The sequence below is a fragment of the Pelodiscus sinensis genome, chromosome 21, assembly GCF_049634645.1.
Source record: "Pelodiscus sinensis isolate JC-2024 chromosome 21, ASM4963464v1, whole genome shotgun sequence".
Classification (NCBI taxonomy): Eukaryota; Metazoa; Chordata; order Testudines; family Trionychidae; genus Pelodiscus; species Pelodiscus sinensis.
Genome location: NC_134731.1, coordinates 9,957,495 through 9,985,280, shown reverse-complemented (window position 1 = coordinate 9,985,280; position 27,786 = coordinate 9,957,495). Strand labels below are relative to the sequence as shown.

The 27,786-nt window shown below is 47.1% G+C and overlaps 1 protein-coding gene across 26 annotated transcripts in view; it reads left to right on the top strand.

Annotated features, from left to right (window-relative positions):
* MSI2 (musashi RNA binding protein 2) overlaps nucleotides 1-27,786 on the top strand; it is a 470,472-nt gene that overhangs the window by 246,679 nt on the left and 196,007 nt on the right. For all 26 annotated transcript variants that reach the window (XM_075904806.1, XM_014581344.3, XM_014581342.3 and 23 more), the window contains one exon: nucleotides 5,124-5,172. In XM_075904806.1, coding sequence (XP_075760921.1) covers nucleotides 5,124-5,172 — 49 coding nt within the window. The remainder of the gene's footprint in view (nucleotides 1-5,123; nucleotides 5,173-27,786) is intronic.

Genomic DNA, 27,786 nt, shown 5'->3' with positions numbered 1-27,786 from the left:
TGACCTTAGGAAACAGAAAAGATAACCAATTAGGCATTGCTGAAAGTGCACCAGCTGGCTTGAAACCACCCTGCTGCTTTTTAAGGTTATATTTTAACCAGAAGCTGGTCAAAATTGGAAGTGCTCTCAGACTTACTTCACCTGCTTGGATTCTGCAGGATTTCAGAGTTGAACCCTGGAGCTGTACCTCTCCTTTATGGCTTTGATTTTGAGCTAAAACTTTTGTAGTCCTCCTCCCAGTGTGGACAAAGCGCAAATCTCACCAAGATGGCTGAGCTCACATGGGCCGAAATCTCCCCCAGCTTTGTTCGGGAGGTCTCGGTGTTACTATTATTTATTTGCCCCCCATGAGGTCCCATTGTGGTATGAAGACTTAGAAAGAGACAGTCCTTTCCCCAAAGAGCTTTGGACTACATCAATAAAGGTGATTAGGCGCCTAACTCCCACGGAAGTCACTCGGAGGGTGAGAGAACACACATCATCAATCTCCGTTTGACAGATGGGGAACTAAAGAACAAAGAGTTGACATGTTTCTCCCCAAGGCATGCAGGAAGGGCATAGCGGAACCAGGAACTACATATACATCTCCTGAGATAATCCAATTCCAAGACCATCCCTCTTCCCTCACCGGGATTTGGGCTGTGATTGGAGTCTGTGATTGTCCAATGGGCTAATGCCTAGGGTGGTTGCCACTCCTGTGATCCACAGGGAAGGAAAGAAAAGGCTGTTGAGAGCCGCAGCTCAGGTTTCAGTCTATTGAAATCCTCCCTAATAAGACTTACCTTAGCCCTTGTTTACACTACAGACTTCTGTGTGTTGAACTTCCACACCCATGAGCAACACAGTTATACCACCTAACTCCTGGTGTAGAGAGGAGGGCTTCTGCCTACAACATAACTACGCCTTCTCAGACCGCATGCTGTGATAATTTGAGAAGCTCTCTCCTTGGCATAAGTAGCAGCTTTCCTCAGCACCACTGAAGCACAGCTGCAGCTCTGTAAGTGTAGGCAAGCCCTCAGTCCCACAGCAACCAGGAAGTCAGGATCAGAGGGGAATGAAATTTTGCACAGGCAATTTTTTTTTTGAGAGAAGAATGCAGGTTCAGCAAAACCAAACCGTGTCACTAATTCATGTCAGTTTTTAATGAACTATTTTGGTTTATTTGAAAAGCATGAAAAATGGAAACATTTTGATATTTCGGTTCAAAAGAATTTTTTTTTTAAGGTGACCTGTAAAAAAAAAAAAAAGCATTAAAAAGTGCCTGAAATTAAACATATATGCAGGCTAAACCTCTCTAGTCTAGCACTCTCTGGTCTGGCAACATCCATCGTTCAGCATGATGTTAGTTAGCTGGATGTCTATGGGTGCAGTCAAGTTTTCCGTGGCCCTGTAAAGTTTGTTTACAGCCACCAGTCCTGGCTCTCTGTGTTCTGTGCTGCCTAAGAGCCCAAGAAGCAGTGGAAGTGCTAGTGATACTGCCAAACAATACTGACCTCCCGTAGTCCAGCAAATTCTCTGGTTCGACACCAGTCACCTCCTGAGGGTGCGGGACTAGAGAGGCTCAACCCATATTTCATTTAAGCTGAAATGATTTGTTTTAAAACTTTTCAGTTTGACTCTAAACAATTGTGTTTTCTTTTCAATGTGCCACTCACCCAAAAAGAAAACTTCCATTTGCACTGCTCCAGTCCAGTTCTTGTCCCGCCTGGTAATTTTAGTGGAGATGGGGAGAAAGGAGTACGGGGCGGATGCATTATTTTTTCCCTTCAACTCTAAAAACAAGGATGAGTATTTCTAATGTCCCTAGGAAACTGTTGTTCGATAATGATGGGGGAATTTGGGAAATTAACCACATGGACACCAGCACTGTGCTAATTAGCTTAATGCTGTCATCTGGGGGCATGGATGAAGAAGTGTAGAAGGATCCGCGTCACCCTGTGCATTGCTTTCCCTTTGGACACAGGTTGCCTCCCCTTGTCGATGAGTGCTGCAGAGCGATGTCTTTTTGGCACCTGTTTGTTCAGCTCTTTGTTTCCTAGCTACCAAAGCAGTCTTCAAACAATATAAACTTTAGCCTGTGTTTTGGTCTAGCTGCCGCAGCAGGCCAGAGAACCATGCCCTGGGTTAGAGGCGCCTCTGGCCAGAGAAACTCAGCATGGGATTCGGGAGTCCACAGCTGTTCACATCCCTGTACTTTATAATGACACTGCTGGTCGGGGATTGATGCATCTGGCCTGCTTACAGTCAAGAGAATCCTTGCACATTGCACGTTCCGATTAGATTGCATCTGGATTAGGGATGTAATAGTGTAGTCGATTAACTGATAAGCAATACCTGATAGTTTAATGCTATAAACTACATGCATTCTGCCCCCCTCTCTCCCACCAGTAAATTTTTAGCAGCCTGGCTCACTCCTAGCTTGTGGCCGGACTAGGACCTACCCCTGCTGTATCTCTGCATTTTAAGTGTATTCGGAGCTGGGCAGGCAGGCAGCCCAGCTCAGTTCCAGTTTGCATCAGGTCCAGGAGCTCAGACCCCCGCTCTGGGCAGCAGCACCGAAGACAAGCAGCGGGTCTGCAAGAGGAGCTGGTTTTTAACCCAGCTCCCCTCGTGGACTTGCTCCCACCTGGCACCCCGCGCTGCTGCTGGCCCCGTCGCCAGGGACTATAGAATAGTCGACTAAGAATTCATGAGGCTACTTGACTATTTAATTAACCGATATTTAACATCCCTGATCTGGATCAGAAGACAGTAGTGGCGGGTCAAGTGGTTATCTTGTATTTATAGTTCACATAAGCCTTGGGGGACCCTCTTTTGGGGCTGGGATTTTGGACAAAGATTTTGTGGTAAGAAGGGTCATGAAGCTGGACTGTAGGCTGATTGGCACAGGAGTGGTCAGCATATAGTTTGCCTCTGGGGTTGCTCATGGTGGTTTCAGATCAGCAGCGGGCAACCTAGGTTAATGAGTGGGCTGCACGAGCGGCACTCCTTCATCTCAGTGAGTTGCAAGATTGTTGCAAGACAGTCTCTGGGGTAGGGCAGTTTTGCCAAAGGCACTGGCGTACCTTGAAACTGGGGCTGTGCCGGCTGAACCGTAGCAGCGCTGGGGTCGGATGCAGAGCGAGCGCCCGGTTCTTGCCGTCAGTGAGGTATGCAGTTGGCATGCACCTCACGTCATGTGCCCTGGCTTTGCATGCGTGTCACTTCAGTAACACCGGTAGGAAAAAGCTATGTGGACAAAAACCCGCCGAGTCTGGCAACCCTGCGCGTGGGCAACGGCAAACCAAACTATCTTGCAGGCCACACAGAGAATTCTGATGAGCTGCATGCAGCCCCTTCCAGCCCACCGCTGTTCCAGCTGAAGAAAAAAGAAAGGCGAGTTGTTTAAAGGAATGGGGCTAGCGGCTCAATGTGATTCTGACCCCAGTGTGCTGGAGGCCTTGAAGAATTTTAACAATCACTAATCGACCCGTAATCCCAGAGCACAGATGAATGATGGGAGATTGTCCTTACTCTCTTTGAACGTACTGACACCTCTGTCTGGATGTGGGTTTTGTTTCTGGGCCAAGGAAAGGGAATGTGGGTGGCACAACAATGTACTTTATTTAGTTTGGATTCTAATTGTGTTGGTGGTTTAGGTCTCACCCACACAGCGGATAAATGATTAATCAGAATGAAGGGAGGATGGTATATCCCTCCAGTGCAGGCTGCTTCTAACACATGGGTGCAAACTGATGAGGACAGTGTTAGCTGAAATGGGGTTTAAAAGGAGTCTAAGCACTGTTTAAGGATCTATTGTGCTGCAGTTTATACTGCATCGCAGAAACTGCCTCCAGCACCGTAACATGGACAGGTCCAGCGTGTTTTAATCACTCCCCAAGATTAGGCTACTGCCCTGCAAAGTCTGAAGTGGTTAATGTGCATGCTAAAATGGAGCTCTCCTCAGGGACCAGCATGTAACTGCCTCACCTGCATGGGTAATTTTTACAGGGTGGGTGCCGTTGCTGAGTGACTCTTCAAAGAAATCACTTTGTGTAAAATGAATGGGTAAATAATATGTCGTTTAATTGTTTTATTGGGGGGAGGGATCCTCTGTAGTGTACAACACGATGAACCCAACTGTAGAAAGTATTTAAAAAAAAAAGAGTTGAAAAAAGAATGAGATCCATGCTGTGGCTTTGAGTTTGTACGTTTGGTGGTGGTGGTGTTGGGTTTTTTTTTTTTTTTGTGCCATTCTGTTTTTTCACCAACATGTCTTCTAAAGCAGAGATCAAATTCTTCATTAAATAGTAGTTAAACCGTCTATTGAAAGGTTCTAATTACCTGATAAATTCTATAGGCTTTTCTCCATAAGAGTGTACCAGGCTCCTGGGAGTCTCTGAACCTTTAAAAATACAATATATTGAAAAAGAAATCCCCACACAGCCTCAGTCAAAAATAAGTGTAAAATTTAGGTGTGGCGGCACAGATTAAATGTAGGTGGAATAAATCATGCAAAGAGTAATGAAACTTGAAAGTGATTTTGTTGCACTTCAATACATTTCATCAGGCAGCCCTCTCTTCTGAAGTGGAAATGTCAAACCTGATGCAAATTAAAAGCCTCTGCCCCCTCCCTTCCTCCTGTTGCTTTTCAAAAGGCCTCTTGAAAACCTCTGGATACCTTTTTGGCTGACCAGATTCTCCCCCCCCCCCCCCCCCCCCATTTTTTTTTTTAATCTTCTAATTCCCATCCAGAACAGCAATGACTGCTGGAGAAGTCCTGGGCTTGATTTGCATCAGTGACTCTGGGGCCCTTGCTTATCTCTCTCCAGCTGCCTCAGAAGAAGAAGGGAGGAAAAATAGCTCCTTGGATGTTTGTGCTTTTTAGGGCAATAAACTTTGAAAGTGGCATTTTCCCTCCAAGATCAAATGGCAGCTAAGCTTTGTGTTGAAAGTGGCAGGCTTCCAAAAGAAAGAGCTGACTCCAACGCAAAGGAACTGAGATGGGATGGATCCATGGGGCCTGCCGCACCTGAAATTACCCTGCTACTATCCCAACTTTGCCTCTCCCATACTTGATTTGTTTGTCTGCCATAATCCGCCTCGTAGCGAGTGTGCTAACATTCTCGTCTTGTGTCTTGCAGGTGGAGGACGCTATGCTTATGTTTGACAAGACTACTAACCGGCACAGAGGTAAGCAAGAGCCGCTGGGTTCGGATGCCACGTTGTATAATTGGCAATTGCAAAATGTCATGTTGAATGTTACACTGCAGGGCTGGCTGGCTCTGGGGTCCCAGCAGCCACCTTTTGGGCTGTCATGCAAGGAGACTAGGAGCAGAGGGAGCTCCCCATGTGCTGTGGTCACGACAGAGTCGGGCACACTTGGGCCTGGGTTTTGCGCGTGTCTGGGGCCAGTGTGGTTTTCTCATTGGTGACAACTCTGCTGGCCGGTTTAGAGCGCCTTGTCTTCATGGCCCAAAGAAAGTCGCATTCAGCTTGGCTTTTGTAAAAGGATGATGGCTGGGATGTGCGTCCTTGTGTGGAGATGAAAGGGAGGCCAACTGGGGGATCTTTAGGCATTGGGGGCTGAGGTGGCGAGGTAGAGTGTAACACTGAGAGCTAGGAGAAATGTTCAGAGTTCTCTTCGTGGTCACACCACTTCTGGACCAACAAAGGTGCGTGACAAGTGGGTCTAGCCATTGGTACTTGAGGATACACACTCACTCGTACTGCTCCAGGTTTTGTCCATGGGACATACTCTGAGGCCCCATCCCAGATAGCTGCATGTGCCTTTGATGCCCGTGTGCACCTGAGGATGAGCAAGAACCTCCCCTTGCAGATCCCTTACGTGAGGGTGGCTTAGACCAAATTGGGCCCAAATTGCCAACTGCCTTCCACCTGCCCTCTAAGTGTATATGCGCATAGGGCAGGGCTACTCAACACACGGCCCACAGTCCATCTGTTTGCGGCCCATGGTGCGGTTTGGGTTTACGCGGGACTTAATACGGGGCCTGCAGGGGGGGAGCCAAAACAAAAAAGGAGTCTCTCTAATGGTCTTCTGTTGATATGCATTTTAGTAGTTAAATTCCTGGACTGTCCTTGCTCATTAAAAGTGCTGTCATATCGGTGGAAATGGGGTAAATATTGCATTTTATTACTATCAGTGGAACTGACTTAAATGGGGCCTGCGTGTTGTGTAGTCTTGCCTTAATCTTTGTATTCATGCCTGTCAGTGTGAAGAAGCTATTTGCATATATTTGTATGTACATGCAACCACACTTCAGTTGCGGCCCTCGGCATGTGCTGTGAGTATCATTGTGGCCCCCGGGGCATCCAAAGTTGAGTAGTCCTGGCATAGGGCATTGTACATGCTTAAACTAGAACAGGGTTGGGCAAAAGGGCCTTCGCGGGCTGGATCCAGCCCACCAAGTGGGTTTATCTGGGTAGGGTTGCCAGGTCCAGTATTTTTACCTCCTGTCCGGTAAAAAAAAAATTCAGTAAATACTGGACACCTAAAATGACCAATATTTTCTGTTTTTCCCTGTCAGGAGGCAAAAATACCGGACACCTGGCAACCCTACCACACACTCGGCAACTGGGCCCAGCCCCCGGCTTCCCCCCAGATCCCCGACACCCCCCATCCCCCTGCTTACCAGGTTCCGCAGGGAAGCTGCGTTCTGGCTTGATCAAAAAAATAAAATGGCTGCCGGAAAAAATCCTAGAGACCAAGGGGAAGCAATGCCATCCCTGGGTCTTAGTGCTCAACTTTTAAGGGGATCGAGAGGGGACATGACAGCGGTTTTCAGGTAGCTAAAAGGGTGTTACAAGGAGGAGGGAGAAAACTTGTTCTTCCTGGCCTCTGAGGATAGGACAAGAAGCAATGGGCTTAAACTGCAGCAAGGGAGGTTTAGGTTGGACATTAGGAAAAAGTTCCTACCTGTCAGGGTGGTTAAACACTGGAATAAATTGCCTAGGGAGGTTATGGAATCTCCATCTCTGGAGATATTTAAGAGCAGGTTAGATAAATGTCTATCAGGGATGGTCCTGCCATGAGGGCAGGGGCTTGGACTCGGTGACCTCTCGAGGTCCCTTCCAGGCCTAGTAGTCTATGATTCTGCCTTTCCCCTGTTCCTATCCCTATTCTGACTCTGCACACACTGAAAGGGCCATGCTGTTTAATGCTGTTTTATTTTTTATTTTATTTTTTTTTGGCGCAACAACTTTGGTCTCCCCCTTTTTCCCAACCCTCAACAGAATTTTTTCCCCGGTGTTTTCCTCGGTATTTTTGGTTAGGCCATCTGGCAACCTTAGATCCGGTCCATGGAGGCCCTGCCACTCCCCCTTCCCCAGCCCAATCAGGGCCTGGGGACAGAGGGAAGCACACAAACTTTCCTCCGCCCTGCCCTGCCAGGAGCACATGGCACTTAGAAGCGCCAGATGCTCCTGGCAGGGCAAAAGGAGACTTGGCACGCTACCCTGTCCCCAAGCCCTGATTGTCTTGGGGACAGAAGGGGAAGGGTGCAAAGTTTCCTCCCACCACCAGGGGCATGGGCACCTAGGAGGATGGTCTGGGGTGGGGCGCAAAGACTTCACACGCTTCCCTGCCAGTGGGGAAACAGGGTAGTATCCTGGCCCCGCCCCTTCCACCTCATCCGTTGCAGCTTGGGACCACTTCAAAAATTTCTGAAGTGGCCCCTGGTAAGAAATTATTGTCCACCCCTGTGCTAGCAGCTAGTAGCAGGCCTGGATGTGCAAACTGATGATGCAGAGTTTTACAGATTCAGGGTTGTTTTTTTAGAAGACACCTGCCACCTGTTATCCCTTTGCTATCTTTTCACAGTCCCTCCTCTCTCCCCCACGCTGCTGCTCAGAGACTGTCCAAATGCTCCCTCTCCTCTTGGGAACTGGAGACAGGCTGTGTTTATAGTCCAGGACACCCGCACAGCAAAGCGTTAGCATGGCAATTAGGTCCCCTTGGAGTCGTCCTTCTATGAACCGGACTTATACCTTGTCTCCCTCCTTCTGTCCTTCCATCTCCTGTCTTCTCTGTTTAACCGTTTCCCCTCTCTTGCTGCCTCTCACCCCGCGTTTCCTCTGAGTCCCTCCTGTGCTTCTTAGTCGAACACCAGGGTGGCCATTTTCAAGGGCAGAATAACAGTCTTGGGGCTTGTCTTGTCTCTTCCTCGTTTAACTGGCCACACTGGGGGGAAGCTGCCCCCAGATGTTTCCAAAATTCTGCCGAACTAACTTCTATCGGCCAGTTGTTTTCCCTCTGAGGAAGGGAAGGGAGAAGTATTGTCACTTGATATCAGTGGTGAATATGCCTACTTCCATTTCCATGTATTCGTCCTGCTGCCTAGGTCGGGTTTATGTTCTCTGGTTGTCACGTCACTGCTGAAGGGAGAAAATCATTGGAAACAGAAAGGGGAGCCGTGGAGATGCAGGAGCTTTTCCAAAACCAGTCCCTAGGTCAGCGAAGCCAGTGAGTAGGCCACGTGAGTGGCCTCCTTCATCTTAATGGGCTGCAAGACTGTGGCAACCAAGGCAGTCTCCTGGGACAGGGTCGTTTTGCCAATAGCGCTTGCGTGCCTAGAATTTGCAGGGTGGCCGATGGAACTGTAGCAGCACTGTGATTGGCTGCAGAGGGAGCGCCCGGCTCTCGCCGTCCATGTTGTGTGCAATCAGCCCACACCTCACTTCAGGACCCTTACTTTGCGGGCATGTCGTAGGATCATAGAACACTAGAACTGGAAGGGACCTCGAGAGGTCATCACGTCCAGTCTCCTGCCCTCACGGCAGGACCAAGCACCATCTAGATCATCGCTGACAGGTGTCTGTCTAACTGCTCTTAAATATCTCCAGAGATGGAGATTCCACAACCTCCCTAGGCAATTTATTCCAGTGTTTAACCACCCTATCACTTTTGTAATACCAGTAGGGAAAAACCTACACAAACGGCAGAACCTGACAACCCTGCGCATGCACAATGGTAAATAAAACGTCTCCTGGGCCCCACGCAGAACCCCGATGGGCCACGGGTCGCCCACCACGGCCCTAGAAGGGGCCTTTACCACACAGACACGCACTCGGACTGGGAAGCTCAAATGGTGGGCGCCCGTCAGCATGTGGACTGGATTATGTATTTTATTATTCTAGCGTTGGAATGGACAGGGCGTTTTGTGCCAGATAGAAGATGGGGGCCCTGCTTCAAGGGCCTTGCCACTGTGTGCCGAGGCGGCTGCAGGATAAATGGAATGCGTGGGCTTGCAGGAAGGGGAGGACTGTCCCTAATGTCCGAGAGAGGACGCGAGTGAAGGAGTAGATGGGCGCTGTGTGGCGTGAAAGCGAAGCAGGCCTGGGAGGTGAGGGAGCAGGCAGAGAGCAGAGCAGGGAGATAACAATTGGTCTGGCATTAAGGATTAAGGCAGAGCCAGGTTTGAATGCAAAGGTGTTTCTCGGCTTGGATCATTTAACTGTGTGTTTAGGGTGGGATTTTCCATGCTGCCAGCTGCCTTCCAAGTCAGTAGGAGTTTAACCCGTTAACTTCCACGGGAGCACACTGAGGTCACGCAGAGCGTTTCAGGAAACCTCACCCTGTAGTTTCCCTCTGCCGTTTGTGTCTTTGATCCGAGTTCCCTGCGTTGCTGGCAGGAGGTTGGAATTTATAGGCCAGAACTCCAGCCAGTGGTGTGGTGGGGTGCACAGGAAACAAGGGCTTTGCAAATCCCAGGGCATCACTCGGAGCCAGATGTCCTTAAAGCAAGTTAGAAGGATGCATTCCGTAGATAGTTAATGAGCCATTTGGTCTAATTATCCTTAATGAAGGAGTGGAGCGAATGCACCCCAATTATGACTCAGGTGTCGATGCTAGAACAGATTCGATTCCCCTACTGCTGTCTCCTTTCCTTAAAATGCATGTTTCGTGGCTTGCTGGATCCGGTTAAGATGTTTTCAGTTTGAAAGTCTGTCAGCTCAGGAAAACACAATGGGAGTGAGAAGCAGCGAGTGGGATTGTGGATGCTTGTTCTGGGGTAGCACCTCGGAGCTGAAGACCTGGGCCAGGACCCATTGTGCTAGGTGCAGTGTGTCTGTGTTCCAAAGAGCTTCTGAGCTATCCAAAGGCCACGGCTATGCTACCTGCCGGGTCGGCGGGCACCGGGCCATGCTAAACATGATAAATTGCCCGTTGGGGGTGCTTCTGTTGATTCCAGCACTCCACCAGAATGCGAGGTGCCGACGGGAATGACGTGAGAGCATCTGCCACCAGCTCACCACATCAAAGGCGAGGGAGAGGGGAGAGGGAACAACGGGTCATGTGCCCAAACAAGCATCTTGATCCCCATGCTTTGGGGGGCTCTGCAGGGCTGAGGGAAGCCCAGGGGACTAGTGGGAGCCTGGAGCTGGCAGCAGGGGGTCCCACCCACAGTGACTAGTGAGGGGAAGTGGTGTAACCTGGCCCCAGCCCATTCCACTCAGCCGGCTTCCAGCGTCGTTGCTCCACTTCCTTCTGCCAGTGAGTGTGGGGGCAGGTCCGCCCCTTCTCCCAGCCTTCTCTCCGAGCAGCATGGCCCAGCAGGTTAATGGGGGGGCCTGGCATAGGCTGTAGAGGTCCGGGCCCCCTCCCACTCACAGGCTTGGGAAAAGGCTGTTATTCCAGAAAAAAGGTGCAGTGTAGACACACCCTTAGCTCGATGGCCCTCTGTAGTGTAGACTCAGCATCAGGGTAAAACAAGAGCCAAAAAGTGGCTGGATGGGGAGGCTGTTTTGTAGCAGGTTTGGGTTCATTGGTGTATTGCTTGCCAGCAGCATGGGGGTGCTGTGCAAAGTGGAAGTAACAAAGGCACTCGGGTGGGCATCATATACTGGGCGTTGCTGTTTGTTTAAAGGCTGAATTGATGCTTTGGAGGTAGATGAGAGTAACTCTCCATTTACATGTTTCCTTGCCTGGAGCTTGAGTGGGGTGCAAGCGGCGCTGGACCCCTCCCATCACACCTGCTTCTCTCCATTGGTTTGCCTTGTGTTTCTCACCTTGCCTTCCTGCAAAGGTTGCTGAGTGTCACAAATGAGATTCAATATCGACTTGTGCCCGCAAGGAGGGGGAGACACATTTGTGGAGCTGGCACCGCAGCTGTAGTCTTGTAGCCTGGGGCAGTATGAATTATTGTTTGATCATTACGATTGATTTATTTGTATTACAGGAATGTCGGGGGCCCCCGGCAGACACCAGGCCCGCAGACACCAGGTGCCGGGTGCTGTGTAAACACCTAGGGTATGTCTAGACTGCATCCCTCTGTCGGCAGAGGGATGCAGATTAGGCAGGTCGACATTGCAAATGAGGCAGGGATTTAAATATCCCGCGCCTAATTTGCATAAAAATGGCCACCCCGTTTTGCCAATGCAGCACTCTGTCGACAAAAAGCAGCAGTTTAGAGGGGGATCTGTCGAGAAAGAAAGCCTTTTTTGACAGATCCCTTATGCCTCCTGCAAGGAGGTTTACAGGATCCGTCGAGAAAGGCTTTCTTTCTCGACAGATCCCGGTCTAGACTGCCGCTTTTTGCCAACAAAGTGCTGCATCAGCAAAACAGGGTAGCCATTTTATGCAAATTAGGCACCGGATATTTAAATCCCTGCCTCATTTGCAATGTCGACCTGCCTAATCTGCATTTCTCTGCCGACAGAGGGATGCAGTCTAGACATACCCCTAGTGAGAGAGAGTCTCTGCCCCAAACAGCATACACCCTACATAGACAAGACAGATAAAAGGTGGGAGAAGAGGAGTAGTTTTTTCCCACTTTACAAACTGGTACAAAGAAAGACTGAAGTGTCTCACCCAAGTTCAGGCCCACTCACAGGGGTGGGAGGGCAAAAGGGACAGTTGCCCTGGGATCTGGGGATTTAAAGGGGCTACTGTGGCTGGAGCTCTGGCCCTTTAAATCGCTGCCAGTGCGCAGCACACTCTATGCAACTCCAAGGCTAGAGGAGGTACACTGTGCTTCATGCAGCCCGGTGGGTTGCTGCCCCCTGTCCCGCCCCTTTCTCCCGAGCCCTGCCGCTTCTGGGAGCACAGAGCCCCCGCCCCGTGCTTTGCCCAAGGCCCCACACAGACTGTTTGCTCCCCCCCACTGTGTCGACACTAGCTCTGTGCTAGAGCTAGGAAATGAATTCAGTTGATTGAATTTCCTTTTCGGTGCCTTAGCCATGAAACCCCCCTTCCTTCCATGGATGCTGGACCTCTATTCCCAGTTATTCGGTTTAAAAACCAAATCTGTGGAACCCCTTCGTGCCCGGTGCAATGAAGTGTTTATATCAGACCTGGTCTACATAGCTGCAGCGCTCAGGGCTGTGAAAAAACCACATCTCTGACCGATGGTCAACCGGAGAATGATTCTGTCGACCTAGCAACCAGCTCTCGGGAAGGGGGACTTTCTATAGCGATGGACAAACCCCTTCGGTTGCTGTAGTCGGTGTATACATGATAGGATTATAATGACCTAGCAAAGCTGTTTTAGTGTAGGCATGGCTCCCCATTTAGCTTATGGGGGTTGCAAGCTAAACTGCTACAAGTGTTTCCGGTATCAGGGACTCCACTCCGGTGACTTAATTAAATCCATTTTCGTTAAATCAGTGAAAATAGTATGAGAAGGCACACAACCTCTTAGAAGAAGGCAAAGCAGAGCTATTTAGGAATGGGAAATCATTCATAAAAGTAATTTTAAAAAGTCTCCTCTTTTTTTCTCCCTCAAATTTGAAATATCCTCATTGAAAAAAATGTTGTTCAGCCTGGAGCAAGAGGTGTGGGGGAGTCTCTTGGTTTTTAGTTTAACATTAGCAATTCAGACATTTTGTCAAGTTGAATGTATTTCCACCAGCCCTCAGCAACTGTCTACCAAGGGGAAAGGGGGCTGGGAGGGAAGCGATCCTGGAATGGACTGTCCTGGATTGTGAGTGGGATGGGCAGGCTGAAATTTTGGTGCTTCCTGTATCCCATGTTGTTTTAAACAATCCCCAATCTCTTTGAAAGTTCTAATCATGGCTCAGGTGAGCTGCCTCAAAGATCTGTTCATTTCCTTATCTCTTTGTACAGGAGAAATAGTTAAGCAGAAACTGTAGGCAGGTAGGCAGCCAACATTTTGCTATCTGACCACGAGCATCTCCACCGTACAGCCACTTATCTCGGGCGCTGCGCATACATTCCCTTCTGGCCTTATATTCTGTACAGATTGCCTGGAATGGATGCGAAATGTAATCCTGTAAAGTCCTGAGATGGAGGAGTTAAAAGCCAGAGTTCTTGCTTTATTAAATGCCTTTAGTCTTGAAATTAGGTCTTAAATTTGGCTCATTCCCTTAATGACAGCATAATTTGCTTTCTCTTTGAAGCAGTGTGAGCTATGGGAATGAGCACCAGAAACTCCTGAATTCTCATGTTGGCTGACTCACCGGGCAATATACAACCACCCTTTTCTCACATGCAAAAAGTGATAACTGTGTTTCTTTAAAGTTACCACCCTTGCAGGATCCCTACTCAGCAGCTGCAAGTGCTGGAGGTTTGAAACCCAAGAGCGGGACTCCTACGTGGAGGTATCTCAGAAGATGCAGAATCCTTGGGAATTTGCCTAACCTACCGCACAGGAATCATAAAGATTCTTTATTGTTTGTACAATGCTCTGAAAGTTGGCTCGGGAGTATTTTCTATGGGCATCTCCAGTAGTATTAAATGGTATGCGTCTGTCTTTCAGCATATGGCTCCCTCTGTATAATATAGATGTTACACTACAAACACCTCTCTGTGTTAACATGTTACAGGGAAAAATAAAAACCTGACATGGCTCATGGTTTTTTCCCCCAAGTGGAAACAGATCTTAACAGCTTATGTAATTTGTCTTTCAGACTCCAGCCACTTAAGTCTTCCTGTGTTTACTCTTTGTGCGGGCTTGCTTGACTGATACAGTTATTGTCTGAGCCACAAAAGTGTCAGCTTCTTGGAGTAATGTATATAGCTCGTTTGTTTAGGGAGACTGCCAAGAAGTTGAGAGTATTCGGAGTAAAGTCAAGAAGTGCTACAAGCCCTGGAAATTAGTGTGGGGATAACGGCCAAGCCTGACTTCCTAGAACACCAGAACCGCTGGCTGGAGCGTGTTGCCTCATCCCCTGTCTCTATGGCAGAATCCAACTTGAGCTCATGACCCAGTCCTGCTAAATTATTCTCTGGGTGTGCCGTTTGTTTCGGTAGGGAGCCAAGTGACCGCTGGTTGCTGGAGTGTAAATGTTTGCAGATAATCTTTCTTCTCCCACCCCTGTCTCTTCTATAAAATGTTTCGGCTTAAAATTGCCGTACCTAACAACTGAGCAAATTAAAAAAAAAAAAGGGTGGGGAGGGTGCTGAGCTTTTCAAAGCCACTGAAGAAATGTGAATACTTAAATCCCATTAGAAATCGATGGGGAACTCTTTGTCCAAGCTCTTTCCCTCATTTCGGAGGTCCAGCTCCAAATGGTTTCCTTTATTTTCAAGATATTTCCAACTTCCTCTTTTCATCTACTGGGAAAACTCTTCCCGGGTCAAGGTCTTGACTTGTTGGTTGTGTTTAAGAGCAATGGTACATGGGACTTATCTTTGGCATGGGGGCGAGGAGGTGAAATTTCCTGTCACCTGGTCCAATGGGATGATGAAGTTAAGAGCTCCAAGGGGTACATGGGACTTATCTTTGGCATGGGGGCGAGGAGGTGAAATTTCCTGTCACCTGGTCCAATGGGATGATGAAGTTAAGAGCTCCAAGGGGCTAATTCCTCTGCAAGGTGGAGATTTGGCCAGGCTGAACATGCTCCAACGATTCTTCTACCCACCTCTGTCCACATTCTTTGCTTAAACTCTACAGACTCTAAGAAGTGGCTTATGCAACACACGGCAGGTGGGCCAAGGCGTTGTCTTCCAAAGTTAAGATGGATTCCATACTTTTCTGAGGCATTTCTAGCTTCAATTTGAAAACTCTCCTGGAATTTTTATTGTCTGTCTACCCTGTCCGAGAATTGCACTTGAAACTTTGTGAAAGTGACTTCCTCTTCTGTCTCAGCGGCTGCAGTATTTGCCCTCTCCTGGCATTTAGAGGTCAGGAGCACAAATGGGCAAAATCCAGAGAACTAAGGCTGCTCAACTTTTGCGTGCCTAATGTGCTCGGGGAAGTCTATAGGTTTTTGTTGCCTCTAGTGGCCGACCCGGAGAGAAGACAAAAGCTATACTCTAGGGCTAGGCAGCTGATGAAGAAACGTTGTTAGTTCAAATGGCAGAGGCTTTGTTTTTAAACCCAAATGTCCTGGCTTCTAAGCCCATGGATGGGATTCTGCATACCCATCCCTCATACACTCACCTTTGCTCTTCTTGCCTTCTGGTTCCAGTGGCAGTCTGTTCCCCTACTTCTCTGCTGTCCACAGCTAAGAATTTACTCTACCTAGTCGGTATCGCTGCTTTGAGGTGGAGAGGCTGTGTAGTGTTAGAAAATCGAACAATAATGCCTTCGTCTTTCCTCGTTTCCCACAGTCAAGACTCTCCTTGTGCCTTTCCATTCAGATCTCAAGGTGATCCCTGATGCGTCTCCTGCGTGTGGCACTGTGCTGCCGTAAGCACTTTCCAAACCACCCGGGCGCTGGGAAACATTTATGTTTGTGATCTGTGCTATTGCTGAGATGTGCTTTAACAGCTCCAATTCAGCTATTTTTATATACACTTCAGGGGAAGATGGAATATTGTGTTTGGTAGCCCTGTGTTATCAGGTGCGAGCCTGAGTGATAAGCCCTTAGAGGATGGATTCTCCTGTCAAAAACAACTTTCCATTATCTTATCTGAAGAAAAGTTTCATAACTCCTGAAGTTGAGGGCTAGGTAGACAGAGGGCACCTTTGCTTCTAAAAAGCCCCAGTCCCATAATGCAATCGTGGAAAAAATCCATTTTGCTGGAGGAAGGGAGGCAACAAGTTTTTAGTTGTTTCGGTGACATTTTTATTTGATTGGCTTCGATTTTATTGATGTCTTTTTTTTACTACATGCACTCAGTAGTGTCCCTGTTCCTATTAGCGCCTTTATATGAATTGTTTGAAAGAGACTGGAAGGGAAGTGAAAACCAGCCATTAAGTCAGGACTAAGGGCTTGTCTCCACTATGCCGGGGATCGACATTGCAGTGATCGATCCACTAGCCATCGATTTATCATGTCTGCTTAGACATGATAAATCGATCTCTGAGCGTTCTCCTGTCAACGCCAGTATTCCATCAGGATGGGAAGAGTAGCTGGCATTGACAGGAGAGCAGCTGCCACCGATCTTACCGCACATAAGACATCATGGTATGTACCTCGACTTCAGCTATGCTACTTTGGCAGCTGAAGTCACGTAGATTATATTGACGGCAGGGATTAGTATAGACCAGGCCTAACAGATGCTGAAATGCCGATTGAAAGCAAGCTTGCCTTTTCTACCTCTGGTACAGGCCACTTAAACTGGACTTGGGTCTTAGTCTCATGTGGTGCACATCAGCTGACCAAGGAGTTGCGGATGCTCAAAACCTACAGGAGAATTTGATATCTTGAAGGATCAGTTACACTTACCATGCTGTTTCCCAGGGAACTGACTTTATGCTAGAGAATGGCGGTGACTGATGTTTCATGGAGACAGTATTAGCCCAAATTTTTCCTGATGGGGGAAGCAGTTGGCTGGTGCGAATTCATTTTGCGGCGTGAACAAATGCTAAATAGTAACTAAATGCTAAACTCGGGATCTTTGTCTGCCACATAAAGGTAAAAAGAAGAAACAAATGTCACTGTCAGTGACATGCAGCGAGTCTTGTGTCTTATGTTAAGTCTTTTCAGACGCTTTTTATTGGAACAAGTGGCCACTCTTAATCAGGCTGGTGAGTTGTCCACCACATTGTTGTGATGAAGAGGGTTCTGGTATATCGATCCTGGAGAAGACATCCTGGATTTGACTGGCTGTTACATTCTGATTGGATTTTTAAGCCCGTTTACAATGCAGTCATGTGCAGGGGCAGCGTGAATAGCAATCCCTGATACCACTTTTGGTTTAGTCCTAAGTCTCAAAAAAGCCAAGGAAAAGAGAACTAGTTGATAAAATATCTGTTCTGATTTACTGTCATTACCAGGGCTCGCCAAGTGGCAGTGAGCCCTACTCGCCAGCTGCGCGGTTTTGCTCAGTTCTGCGTTCTGCGCACGCGCAGATCTCTCTGCATCGGCTCTTCCGGGTTGTAATCTACTCACCACGGGCGAGTAGATTACATTATTTGTCGAGCCCTGGTCATTACTACACCACAGGCAAGCGAATGGGGACGGATATAAAAATTCTATTCCTATTTTACAAAGGATAATAAACACAGCGTAAATTGTTTACATATATAACATAAAATAGATGAGTGGTCCTGTGGCAACTTAGAGACTAATCAAAATATATAGACTCCTGAGCTTTCGTGGGCAAAACTTTCTTCGAAAGCTTGTAAGTCTATATCTTTTGGTTGGTCTCTAAGGTGCTACAGGACCACTCGCCGTTTTTAAAGTTACAGACTAACCCGGCTAACCCGGCTTTGGCCTAGCTTTGTTCTCATCTGAAGTCTATGGATAGAGCCCTGTACGGACACAAAATTTGTATCCATATCCACATCTGCATCCACAAAAATAAGCCTTGGATATCCACGTCTGCAGTTATGAATACTCGCAAATATCCATGGAGTTGCAGGGCTCTGTCCATGGAAAGTTTCTGGGAAATCCCACTCAGCAATTTCCAATAACCTGAACTACCAGGTTGGACCACCAAAATATGAAGAGAGGATGATTTGCTAGCCATTCTGATGCATGTGTTGGTGTCCATTCCTAGATGCTAACTAAGGTTAAGTCTACCCTTAAAACATTAGTGAAAGTACGGCCATAGCTCTATGTAAACCGCCTTAATGAGGGGCTTAGGTCTCAGCATGGGGAACTGGTTTACACTGGTGCTTTATAGCACTGTAACTTGCTGTACTCAGGGTGTGTTTGGGAGGGGTGTTCTTTCACACCCCTGAGTGAGAAAGTTGCAGTGCACTAAAGTGACAGTGTAGACGTGGCCTAATAAAAACAGAATTCCCAAGGTTTTACATTACATCCCTAGCTACCTTCCTGTACTTTGGAGGAGGCAAAGATCCACTTAAGCGTTTCATTCATAGAATGGTCCACTCTTGCATTACTGGATGAAAAACGATCCCCCCATTTATTCCCATGCAATGCAATAATAGCTTGCAATGGTTCTTTTTTAATGTGCACCCAATGAGGTAATGCAGCTTAATTGATGATAATATAAGCCATTTCTTAGTGGGAGGAAAATGTTGCCATTCTGCTTTTCTGCACTCTCAGAAGGGAGAAAGAGAAATGCTCAAAACTTTTTGGAAGATTGCTTTCTTTAGTCTACGGAGAGTCTATAGAGCCTGTTGAAAAATACTGAGTTAACCGGGAAAGGATTTAGTAATTGGAAAAAAACAAGTTGATTTTTGTTACCCTTGCAGACCCCTGATAAAATCTTGAACTCTGCATTAGTTATTGATCCAGAGGGTTGGAGTGAATCTCACAAGATGATGTCCTTCTAACTTCATTATGTAAGCGAGCTCTAGAAGGCATACGAATTTGCTGCCTAGAGTGTCAAGCAGATGAAGCTAGACTGCGGTGCTGTTAACTTGCTGTGCTGCATGCCTCCTTGCCAAGAAGGGCGCTCCTGTGGGATTTGCGGAGACCCGCTTGCCATGTCTGTCTGGGCAGAGAAAAAGTGATGGGTGGTTGTTGCCAGCTAGAAAAGGGAAGGCGGGGATGGTGGAGGGAAGGTGTCCAGACAAGAAGACAGGAGTCTGTTAACTACCTGCCATGTTGGTTAATCTGCAGTTGAGGCAGAAGGTAGCATCTCAAGTTCTCTTTTGAGGGTTTGTTCATGTGTATTCCAAGTAGATGTGTGCACGCACATTGCACCATGGCTGGAGATTTTTCCCCTAGAAGCATTCTGAGGTCAGTCTGGACATCCCGTGGAGTCATGCCTTCATGGCGACGAAAATACAGCCCTGCCAACTCGCCCCCTCCCCAGTTCCTTCTTACCGCCAGCAACAGTAGGCTGGAACGTCCCATAGCTCTTCCTAGTGCAATTGCCATTCTCTTGGCTTTAGTGTGTATAGTTTCTGGTCGTCTTAGTGTTATTGTATGTAGCTTCTCTGCCAAGGCGTTTCATCTGGAGTTGAGGCCAAGAGAGGCAGGATGTGGCATATGAAAATTCTTCTAATTAATTTGGGGCAACTCCCTTTCTAAGACCCTTCCCCAATGAGCTATGAATGATGAGTCAGGAGGGCATAAGAGAGGCTGTCCTCAGTGGCTTGTTAATTTTGCAGAGAAGACACCAGCAAGCAGTGAGACGCTTTCCACTTCCCAGCTACTGTTTTGGGGATACAGAAGCTATTCATTTGCCCTCTTTGTAATAGCCAGAGCTACACACAGTGCATACTTTGTCAGTGCTCCACGAGCAATAGGACACTCTGAAAGAAAAGCAAAGATTATAAGCAACTGGCTCTCCCAGACTGTAATCACTGCTGTTAAATGTAGCATTAGCTGGTTTTAAAGCCATAACACCCCTTGGAGTTGTTTTTCTTAGTAGCTAACAACTCCCGTGTGCATTGGAATGATTCAAGAAAGTAGGGTGACGGCATGTGACCTGGGCCTCTTTCATCTCTCTGGATGATGCAAGCAGTGTTGTGTTTATAGGGGTTAACAGATCTCCCAGTTGCCACACGTTCATTACCCTCCCGTGGGATCAAATTGATGCATGGGCTTCTGCAAAGATGCTGCAAAAATTCTTACCACTCGTATGCCGGGGATTGTGGGGGGAGAGATGATCAACCCCTGGGCAAGGTGTGTGTGGGGGCAACTCCATGATCCCAGCAGGGGCGGGGCCTCAGGCAGAAGGGGCGGAGCTAGGGGCAGCCAACCCTCAGTGCCACCTAAAGCACGTGATGCTGGAGTCCTCCCTCCCCCACAGCTGAGAGGTGCCCTGGACTGTACCACATGGTACTCCAGTGGTGATTTTAAAAGGGCCCGGGTCTCCCAGCCACTGCGAGCCCCAGGCCCTTTTGAATCACCAGGCCCTGGAGCAACTCCCCTCTTTGCCCCACTTCCTCCCCACCCCCACCCCATCAGCAGGCCTGTTTGATTTCTTGTGTGAGTAGCACTTTAGACAGCACTAATGGATTCTAGAACCGAGAGAAACATACACGCAGGTTTGAAATGACAGATTTCCAAGTGCTTGCCACCCACAATTGGGATTTGATTGTTTCAGGATTACTTAGTTCCCATTTTGGCACCTAAACAAGGCCAACCTTACCAGGCTAGATGTTCCCAAAAGCTCAGAACCCAGTGTGCCAGCCTCTTTGGATAATCCAGGTGTTTCAAGAAGGGCTAAACAGAAGCTGAGCTCTTTGGAAAATTGGACCCAAATTGCATTGTGGCGTGTGCAGGAGTGTAACTCTGATTGTCCTGAAGCTGCTTGGGAGGAGGCTGAGACAGACACTGTTCTCTCCAGGAGACTGATCATTTTTAAGGCTGGTTTTGATCTAAAAATAAATTATTCAGCCTGAAAATATAGGACTGCTTTTTATGAGCTCGTTGTGTGCTTTTAGCATGTGTAGGAACTTCTTATTTATATCAATAAGACCTAAATACACACGTGGAAAGGGATCATAGTCTACAATTTCCTTTCCATGTATTCCTCTGTTAAGGAGGAATTTGAGCGCACTGCACATGGCAGTTTGACTGTCCCTTTCTCATGACTATCAGTACATGAAAGTAAATGTCCAGGTACAAGCTATTGGTATAACCATTCTGTTTGTTGAAGGAGACAGGAGAGATGTTGTTAGTAAGATATTGTCCAAGTTTTGACTAAGAAGAATGTTTGTCTAAGGAGAAAAAATTCTTTTCATGGTTTGTATGGCTGCCAGAAAGTCACATTTGTAGCTGACCTCTGAAGTTGAAATTGACATTTTTATACCCTGTACATTAAAATGATGAAGAATCTCTGAAATTATTGGTTCATTGCTGTCTGGTTCGAGTAAAACAAGGTCACGTGTACTTAAACAAATGACCCAAAACGATTAAAAAAAGAACTGTATTTAAAAAAAAAAAAAAAAAAAAAAAAAGGCGGGAAGGTGTAGCTGTGCCCCTGTAGATTTCAGGTGTAGTAGAGTCCTAAGATTCTGTCTAACCCAGAATGTTACAGGGTGGCAGCCGTGTGTGTATATGTCGGTGACCTTTTTTTGCCTCTTTTAGTCAAGTGCATTGAGAGTTATGGATCAAGAGTTTTATGTAAGAGAGAACCAGTGGGTAGCGGCATTATTTAGAGCTGGCACTACTTTTTATTCCCGTGTTAATTTGACTACTTTCTAAGGGGGCTCTAGAGAGAAGAGTTGGTTTGAGAGAAGCATTCCCACTGCCCTAGACGGCTCCTTACACACATTCCCAGCTAGCGAAATTCGTCTTAAGAATGTTTTTCAACTCTGATACAGACTTTAACCCTTACAGAACAGAGGCAGTGTACTCTTGTCCTCCAGGATCTGCGCTGAGAACCTGAAGATGCATAGCAGTAGCTAGGATTTTCCCAAGGTCTTTTACCAAACATTAATTTAGAAACCCACCTATATACCTGCTTATTTAGGTTGTGGTTAAGCTGTGTATTCATATTTCATAGACATGCCTTTATAATATATGCTAATTTATTAAAAATATTGATATAATATTACAACTTGACTCATTTGAAACATTCATTTAAAAGTATACAGTGCTTAATAAGTCTATCCATAAACATTTTCTTAGGTTTAAGGTCCAAATCGGCTCCATGTGAAGAGCAGGGGAAAGCCGTGATCAGCCAAGCCCACCTCGGTGTTCCATGTAAAATGAACTGGTGATTTTGGTCTAGTGTCTACCTTACAGGTGTCCAAATCCTATATAGCCACTTCATATTTGGCTCCCATTTGCCCCTCTGACCTCAGTAGGGAGACCAAACACCATATGGAGATTGACTGATTTATCCCCCCCTCCCCCATCTAGGCCAATATTTAACCCAAACAGTGGGGTGATGTGCATCGGTGCGGTACATGTTCCAAGACTAGAGGTCAACAAACCTGATGCTTTTCACAGCACTGCTGTAGTTAATTTGGAGGGAGAGGAAAAGCAAACTGGGAAATCACACAAGCCACCGATTCTTGGAGCCACTTTCCTTGTCTTTAATTTCCTGTGCGGCACCCGTTGCCATCGCAGTAGAGCGCCTCCCATTAGACGTAAAAATAAACGCATTCCAGCCCAATATGAGTCCTGCCTCCCAGTAGATTCCATTTCATAATAGCGAATAAGGCTCCTGGCCATGCATTGCAAGGCGATTATTGAAAGTCTCGGGTGGTTACAGTCACTCTGCCCTTAGTCTCATGCTGTATAGTACCACCTGAGGCTTGGAATAATTGCCCAGCTATGTACTGTCGGTCATACCTTATTGCTTAATTTTATACCAGTAATGGAAATTACATCCAAAAGAGGGAGAAGAAAGACCAGCTGCGCTAGCCAGAATGCACCTAAGGAGTAGATGTGTCCAAACACTTTCCCTAAAGAAGGGAAGAGAACCGGCTTTTCCAGAGCAGCACTTGAGGGATGCGTCTCTTTTTGCATTCTTTTAAAATAAGAACATGCTCTTAAAAAATAAGGTAGCTGCATAAGCAGGGTGACTCATGTAGAAGCCCTTCCATTTAAAAATTGGGCTGTACGCTGAATGCAGACTTTAAAGTATGCAGGGATAATTGAGACTCCAGGAGCTCTCCCTTGTACTCTGTCCTTCTTCCATCTAACATTCACAAGCTAAAAGCCCCTCCATTGTTGCCAATTTGTTTAATTCAGCTAGTCCTCGTTTAGGTGCAAGAACATTGCTGGCTGTTCCCCTTCGTCAGGGAGCGAGGGGAAAGTGCACAGTTGGCTCATTCCTCACTCTGGCTGGGGTGCACAGGGGGCAGATGAACCCTGGACCTACCCCAGCCTGGGGACGTGCACCTCTCCCTCAGCTGTGCCCACTGGAGCTGCAGCTTCTTTGGAGAGGTGCTTCTCACCTGGCCCCAAGCTGCTGTGGTGAGAGAGGGCTGGGGTAGTCCTCTCTGCTTGGGGCAGCTGCATCCTGAGCCCCTCATCCCCAGCCTCACCCCAGAGCAGTGATTTAAATGAAGCACGTTCACTTTCATTTTATCTTCCAAAAAAACCAAAAATGAATTGAGTTAAGGACCTGAGCTTTGTCGGGTAAATCTTCTAGTAAAATGTAACATAAAGGAGAAGAATCTCCATTGTCTAGTACCTTCCCTAGTTCATTGAAAGCAGCGCATAATGGGTACAAAATGTTACTGAATCTCAGTGGTTAGAGTGTTGCGTTCACTCTGTAGTGGTTCAGGGTACTGGAGAATGAGGTCACAACCGTATGAATCTAACCAACAACAAGCAATGTGGCAAAAGAAATCTTTGAACCTAATATAACACTTATCGACTGAGGCTCTTAAAAAGGCTTTTCAAGTATTAATTAAGCCTCTTGACATCACAATGAGGCATGTAGTAACAATGATAGACAGCTCTACAGGTCACCAGTCATGTGATATTTGAATGCCTTGGATAGGAAGCTGAGGAATAGGGAGATGTATAGTTGCTCAGTTAGTCTCATGGTCAGCTGTCTGAATGTGTCTGGAAGGCTTATGCTTGAAGTAGACAGCCCTGCTAGCAGAACACTTAGGCTACATCTAGACTGGCATGATTTTCCGCAAATGCTTTTAACGGAAAAGTGCTTTTGCGGAAAAGCGTCCGTGCCAATCTAGATGCGCTTTTCTGCAAAAAAGCCCCAATCGCCATTTTAACAATCGGGGCTTTTTTGCGCAAAACAAATCTACACTGGCCCTTTTGCACAAAAGCTTTGCGCAAAAGGACATTTGCCCGAAAGGGTGCAGCATAGTATTTCCTCAAGTAGCACTGTTTTCAGACAGTAGGAAGTCAGTGTTCTTGCGGAAATTCAAGTGTAGACAGCTGGGCAGTTTAGACACAGTGTAGACAGCTGGGAAGTTTTTCCGCAAAAGCACTTGCTTTTGCGGAAAAACTTGCCAATCTAGACACAGCCTTACCGTTTTACTTATGACCTTACATATAATCATTTGACAAGATAAATATTTTTCCACCCAGGCCAAATATTCAGCAATTTCAATTTCTTAATATAATTAGACTATCAATCAGCTCGGAGAATGCAAGAGGAGTCTGTGCAATTTTTGTGGTTCTCTCTGAGTTCCAAAAAGGTGAAGGCTAGAGGTGAGCAGACCATTTTCAGCAGATGTTTAAGAGGCTTTCCAATGTGTTGAATTCTTTATGATGATAGTACTGTTGGATTCACGTCCTGATCAGTTATCTGTCTTTGAATTCTACTAGTTCGGACACTCATCCAAAGTCCTCTTTGTACTTGAAATACTCATGGAAACCAAATGTTAAATTTGCGTTTTCTAAGCATCAATGCCAGAAATGTGGTGATGTGTGAAATACATTCTGTTGCTCCATTGGGAAGAGAGAGAGAAGGAACCAATAGCATGTGACTTCAATTTACCAATCACAACTGAGCCCCAGTGCTCAGGGTGCAAGTCAAAATACAAACAAGTTTGAGAAATTCAGTGGAATCATTTTGAATAACAAATAAATGAGCAGAAATCATGATGATCCATGAATGGAAAAAGTGCCAGAATTTTGTGAATAGGTGCTTGGTGATAAATCAATTCACTCAGCTGTAGTTAAGGCCAAAGTTGGTTGTATCTGCATTGCAAGAAAAGATGGTATTATCAGGTAGCTGTTGAAGTCTAGTGGGACTATTAAAAAATGTTAATTGGGAGAAGTCCAAAAACACAAGGGGAAGAACAAAATGCAACATTTACATAGACAGGCGGATTTAATGCAATGAGTGGAATTAAGATGCCAACTTTAATAAATCAGTACAGTGACCTTGAGAAAATAGGCAAATAGCCCCAAGCACGAAAGAAAATGTATGTAAAAATATTTGAACATACTGGATGATTTGTCTTACATTTCCATTTCACAGTGTTGTATATTAAAGGCAAAGCTGACTAATAATTACTCTCAAATATATCTACAAAGTTTTAGAGAGGTACCTGTGTTAGCCTGTAACTTTAAAAACAACAAGCAGACCTGTGGCACATTAGAGACTAACAAAAATATGTAGGATTATGAGCTTTTATGGGTAAAACCCACTTCATGAGATGAGTTGGAGAGGAAATAACAGAATCCAAGATATAAATATATATCAGCAAAAGCAGTTATCCGTCAATTGTAGGACCTGTGTTAATGAAGTTAATTAAGGGGGTTGGATGTGTCTTATTCACAGCTTTTGATGTGAAAATGTGAATGTCAAAAGGAGAGGATATTGGCTTTGTAGTGCATTAACCAGTTCATGTCTTTACTCAAGCCCAGGACTGCTCGTTTTTAGAAAAAACTTAAAACAAAAAACGAATAGTCTTGCAGCACCTTAGGGTACGTCTACACTACAGCGCTAGTTCGAACTAACTTAGTTCGAATTAGTTAATTCGAACTAAGCTAGTTCGAACTAACGCATCTAGAACTAAAAACTAGTTCGAACTAGCGTTTTGCTAGTTCGAACTAGTAAGTCCACATTGAGTGGACTCTGAACAGGGCTTAAGGATGGCCGGAAGCAGTGCCGGCAGGGCATAAAAGGAGGACTTAGAGCATGGAGATGCTGTCTCAGGCTAGCCGAGGGCTGCGCTTAAAGGGACCCGACCCCCACCCCGGACACACAGTTCTAAGGGGTGCCCCGCTTGCAAAGAAGTTCTGGCTTGGAGTGCCCTGAGTGCCCACACTGGGCACATCACACCACTCGGCCATCAGCCCGGCTGCACTTGCCGCAGGCTGCCATCTGGGGAGAGGGAGTAATTGGGGGGCTGCAGGAGAGCTTCCACCCCCCAGAAGCCCACAGAGCCAGCCCAGTCCTCCCCATCGGGGGCTCGTACCCCATTCCTCCCTCACCTCCTTCCACTTACCCTTCCCTAGCCCCCCTTCTTATTGAGGTACAAAATAAAGATAACGTTTCTTCCAACATTGACTCTGTCTTTATTGAACAAAACTGGGGGAGACTGGGAAAAGGAGGTGGGAGAGGGGAAGAGAAAGGCTGGGAGAGGGAGGGCAACTAACATGATCAGGGGTTGGGAACAGGTCCCAGATGAAGAGAGGCTACAGAGACTGGGACTGTTCAGCTTAGAAAAGAGGAGACGGAGAGGGGACAGGATAGAGGTCTCTAAAAGCAGGGGTTGGGTGGAGAGGGTGCATTCATAAAAGTTCTTCCTGAGTTCCCATAAAGAAGGACTAGAGGACACCAAAGGAAAGGAATGGGTAGCAGGCTTGAAACTAGTAAGAGAAAGTTGTTGTTCTTGACAAAGCAAATAGTTAACCTGTGGAACTCCTTGCTGCAGGAGGCTGTGAAGGCTAGAACTAGAACAGAGTTTAAAGGGAAGTGAGATAAAGTCATGGAGGTTGGGTCCATGGAGTCCTATTAGCCAGAGGGTAGGAGTGGTGTCCCTGCCCAAAGTTTGTGGAAGGCTGGAGAGGGATGGCACGAGACAAATGGCTTGGTCACTGTCTTCGGTCCATCCCCTCCAGGGTCCCTAGGGTTGGCCGCTGTCGGCAGACAGGCTACGGGGCTAGATGGACCTTTGGTCTGACCCAGGACGGCCATTGTAAGCTCAGGGCTCAGTGTCGGGGGTCTCAGTGGACCCCCTTGATTTTCATGCACACCTGGTCCTGGGTGGCCAGGCTGGCAGCTCTCCTGCCCTAGACGGCCACTTTCCTGTGCCTAGTGCGGAGATCGTGGACGAGGTCCACGATGTCCGCACTAGCCCAGGAAGGTGCCCGCCTCTTGCGGTCCAGGGCAAGCTCCCGGGAGCCGCCAGCCTGGTCCCGGCAAGAGGGGGTGGGCTGGGGGGCATCGGGTGGGTGGCTCTGTGCCGTGCCAGGTGCAGGGTCTGCTAGCTGGGTGCTGGCAGGCTTGCACCTGGCACGGGCACCGTAGCCAGCCCGTGCCCCTTTAAGGGGTCCGGGGCCGGGAGGGGGGCATAGAGTTTCCCTGGTGTTGGCCAGAGTGGCCACCAGGGAAAGCTGGGGAGGGCTAGCCTCCCACTAGTTCGAACTAAAGGGCTACACAGCCCTTAGTTCGAACTAGCTAGTTCGAACTAGGCGTTAGTCCTCGTAAAATGAGGTTTACCTAGTTCGAACTAAGCGCTCCGCTAGTTCGATTCAAATTCGAACTAGCGGAGCGCTAGTGTAGCACCTATTAAAGTTAGTTCGAACTAACGTCCGTTAGTTCGAACTAACTTTGTAGTGTAGACATACCCTTAGAGACTAACAAAAAATGTAGATGGTATCATGAGTGTTCTTGGACATAACCCACTTCTTCAGATGAAGAAGTTGTTTTTAGGGAGTTTTTATTTCGGGGGAGAGGAGAGAAGGAGTTGTTGTCTCACTTTCTTGCTAGTTTTGACTACAAAGCTTCAGGAGACATCTTTATAATTTACTGGCCTTGAGGAGTCCTAAGGAGTCTGGGAGAGGATGAAAAGGGTGAGAGAAAGCATAGGAACAAGGGCTACCGCACCCTATGGTTTGAAGTGACTTCTATTATATGCAGAGTTTGCAGTTTAGTTCAATAGCTCACAGTACCCCCCCCCCCCCCCCCCCAGT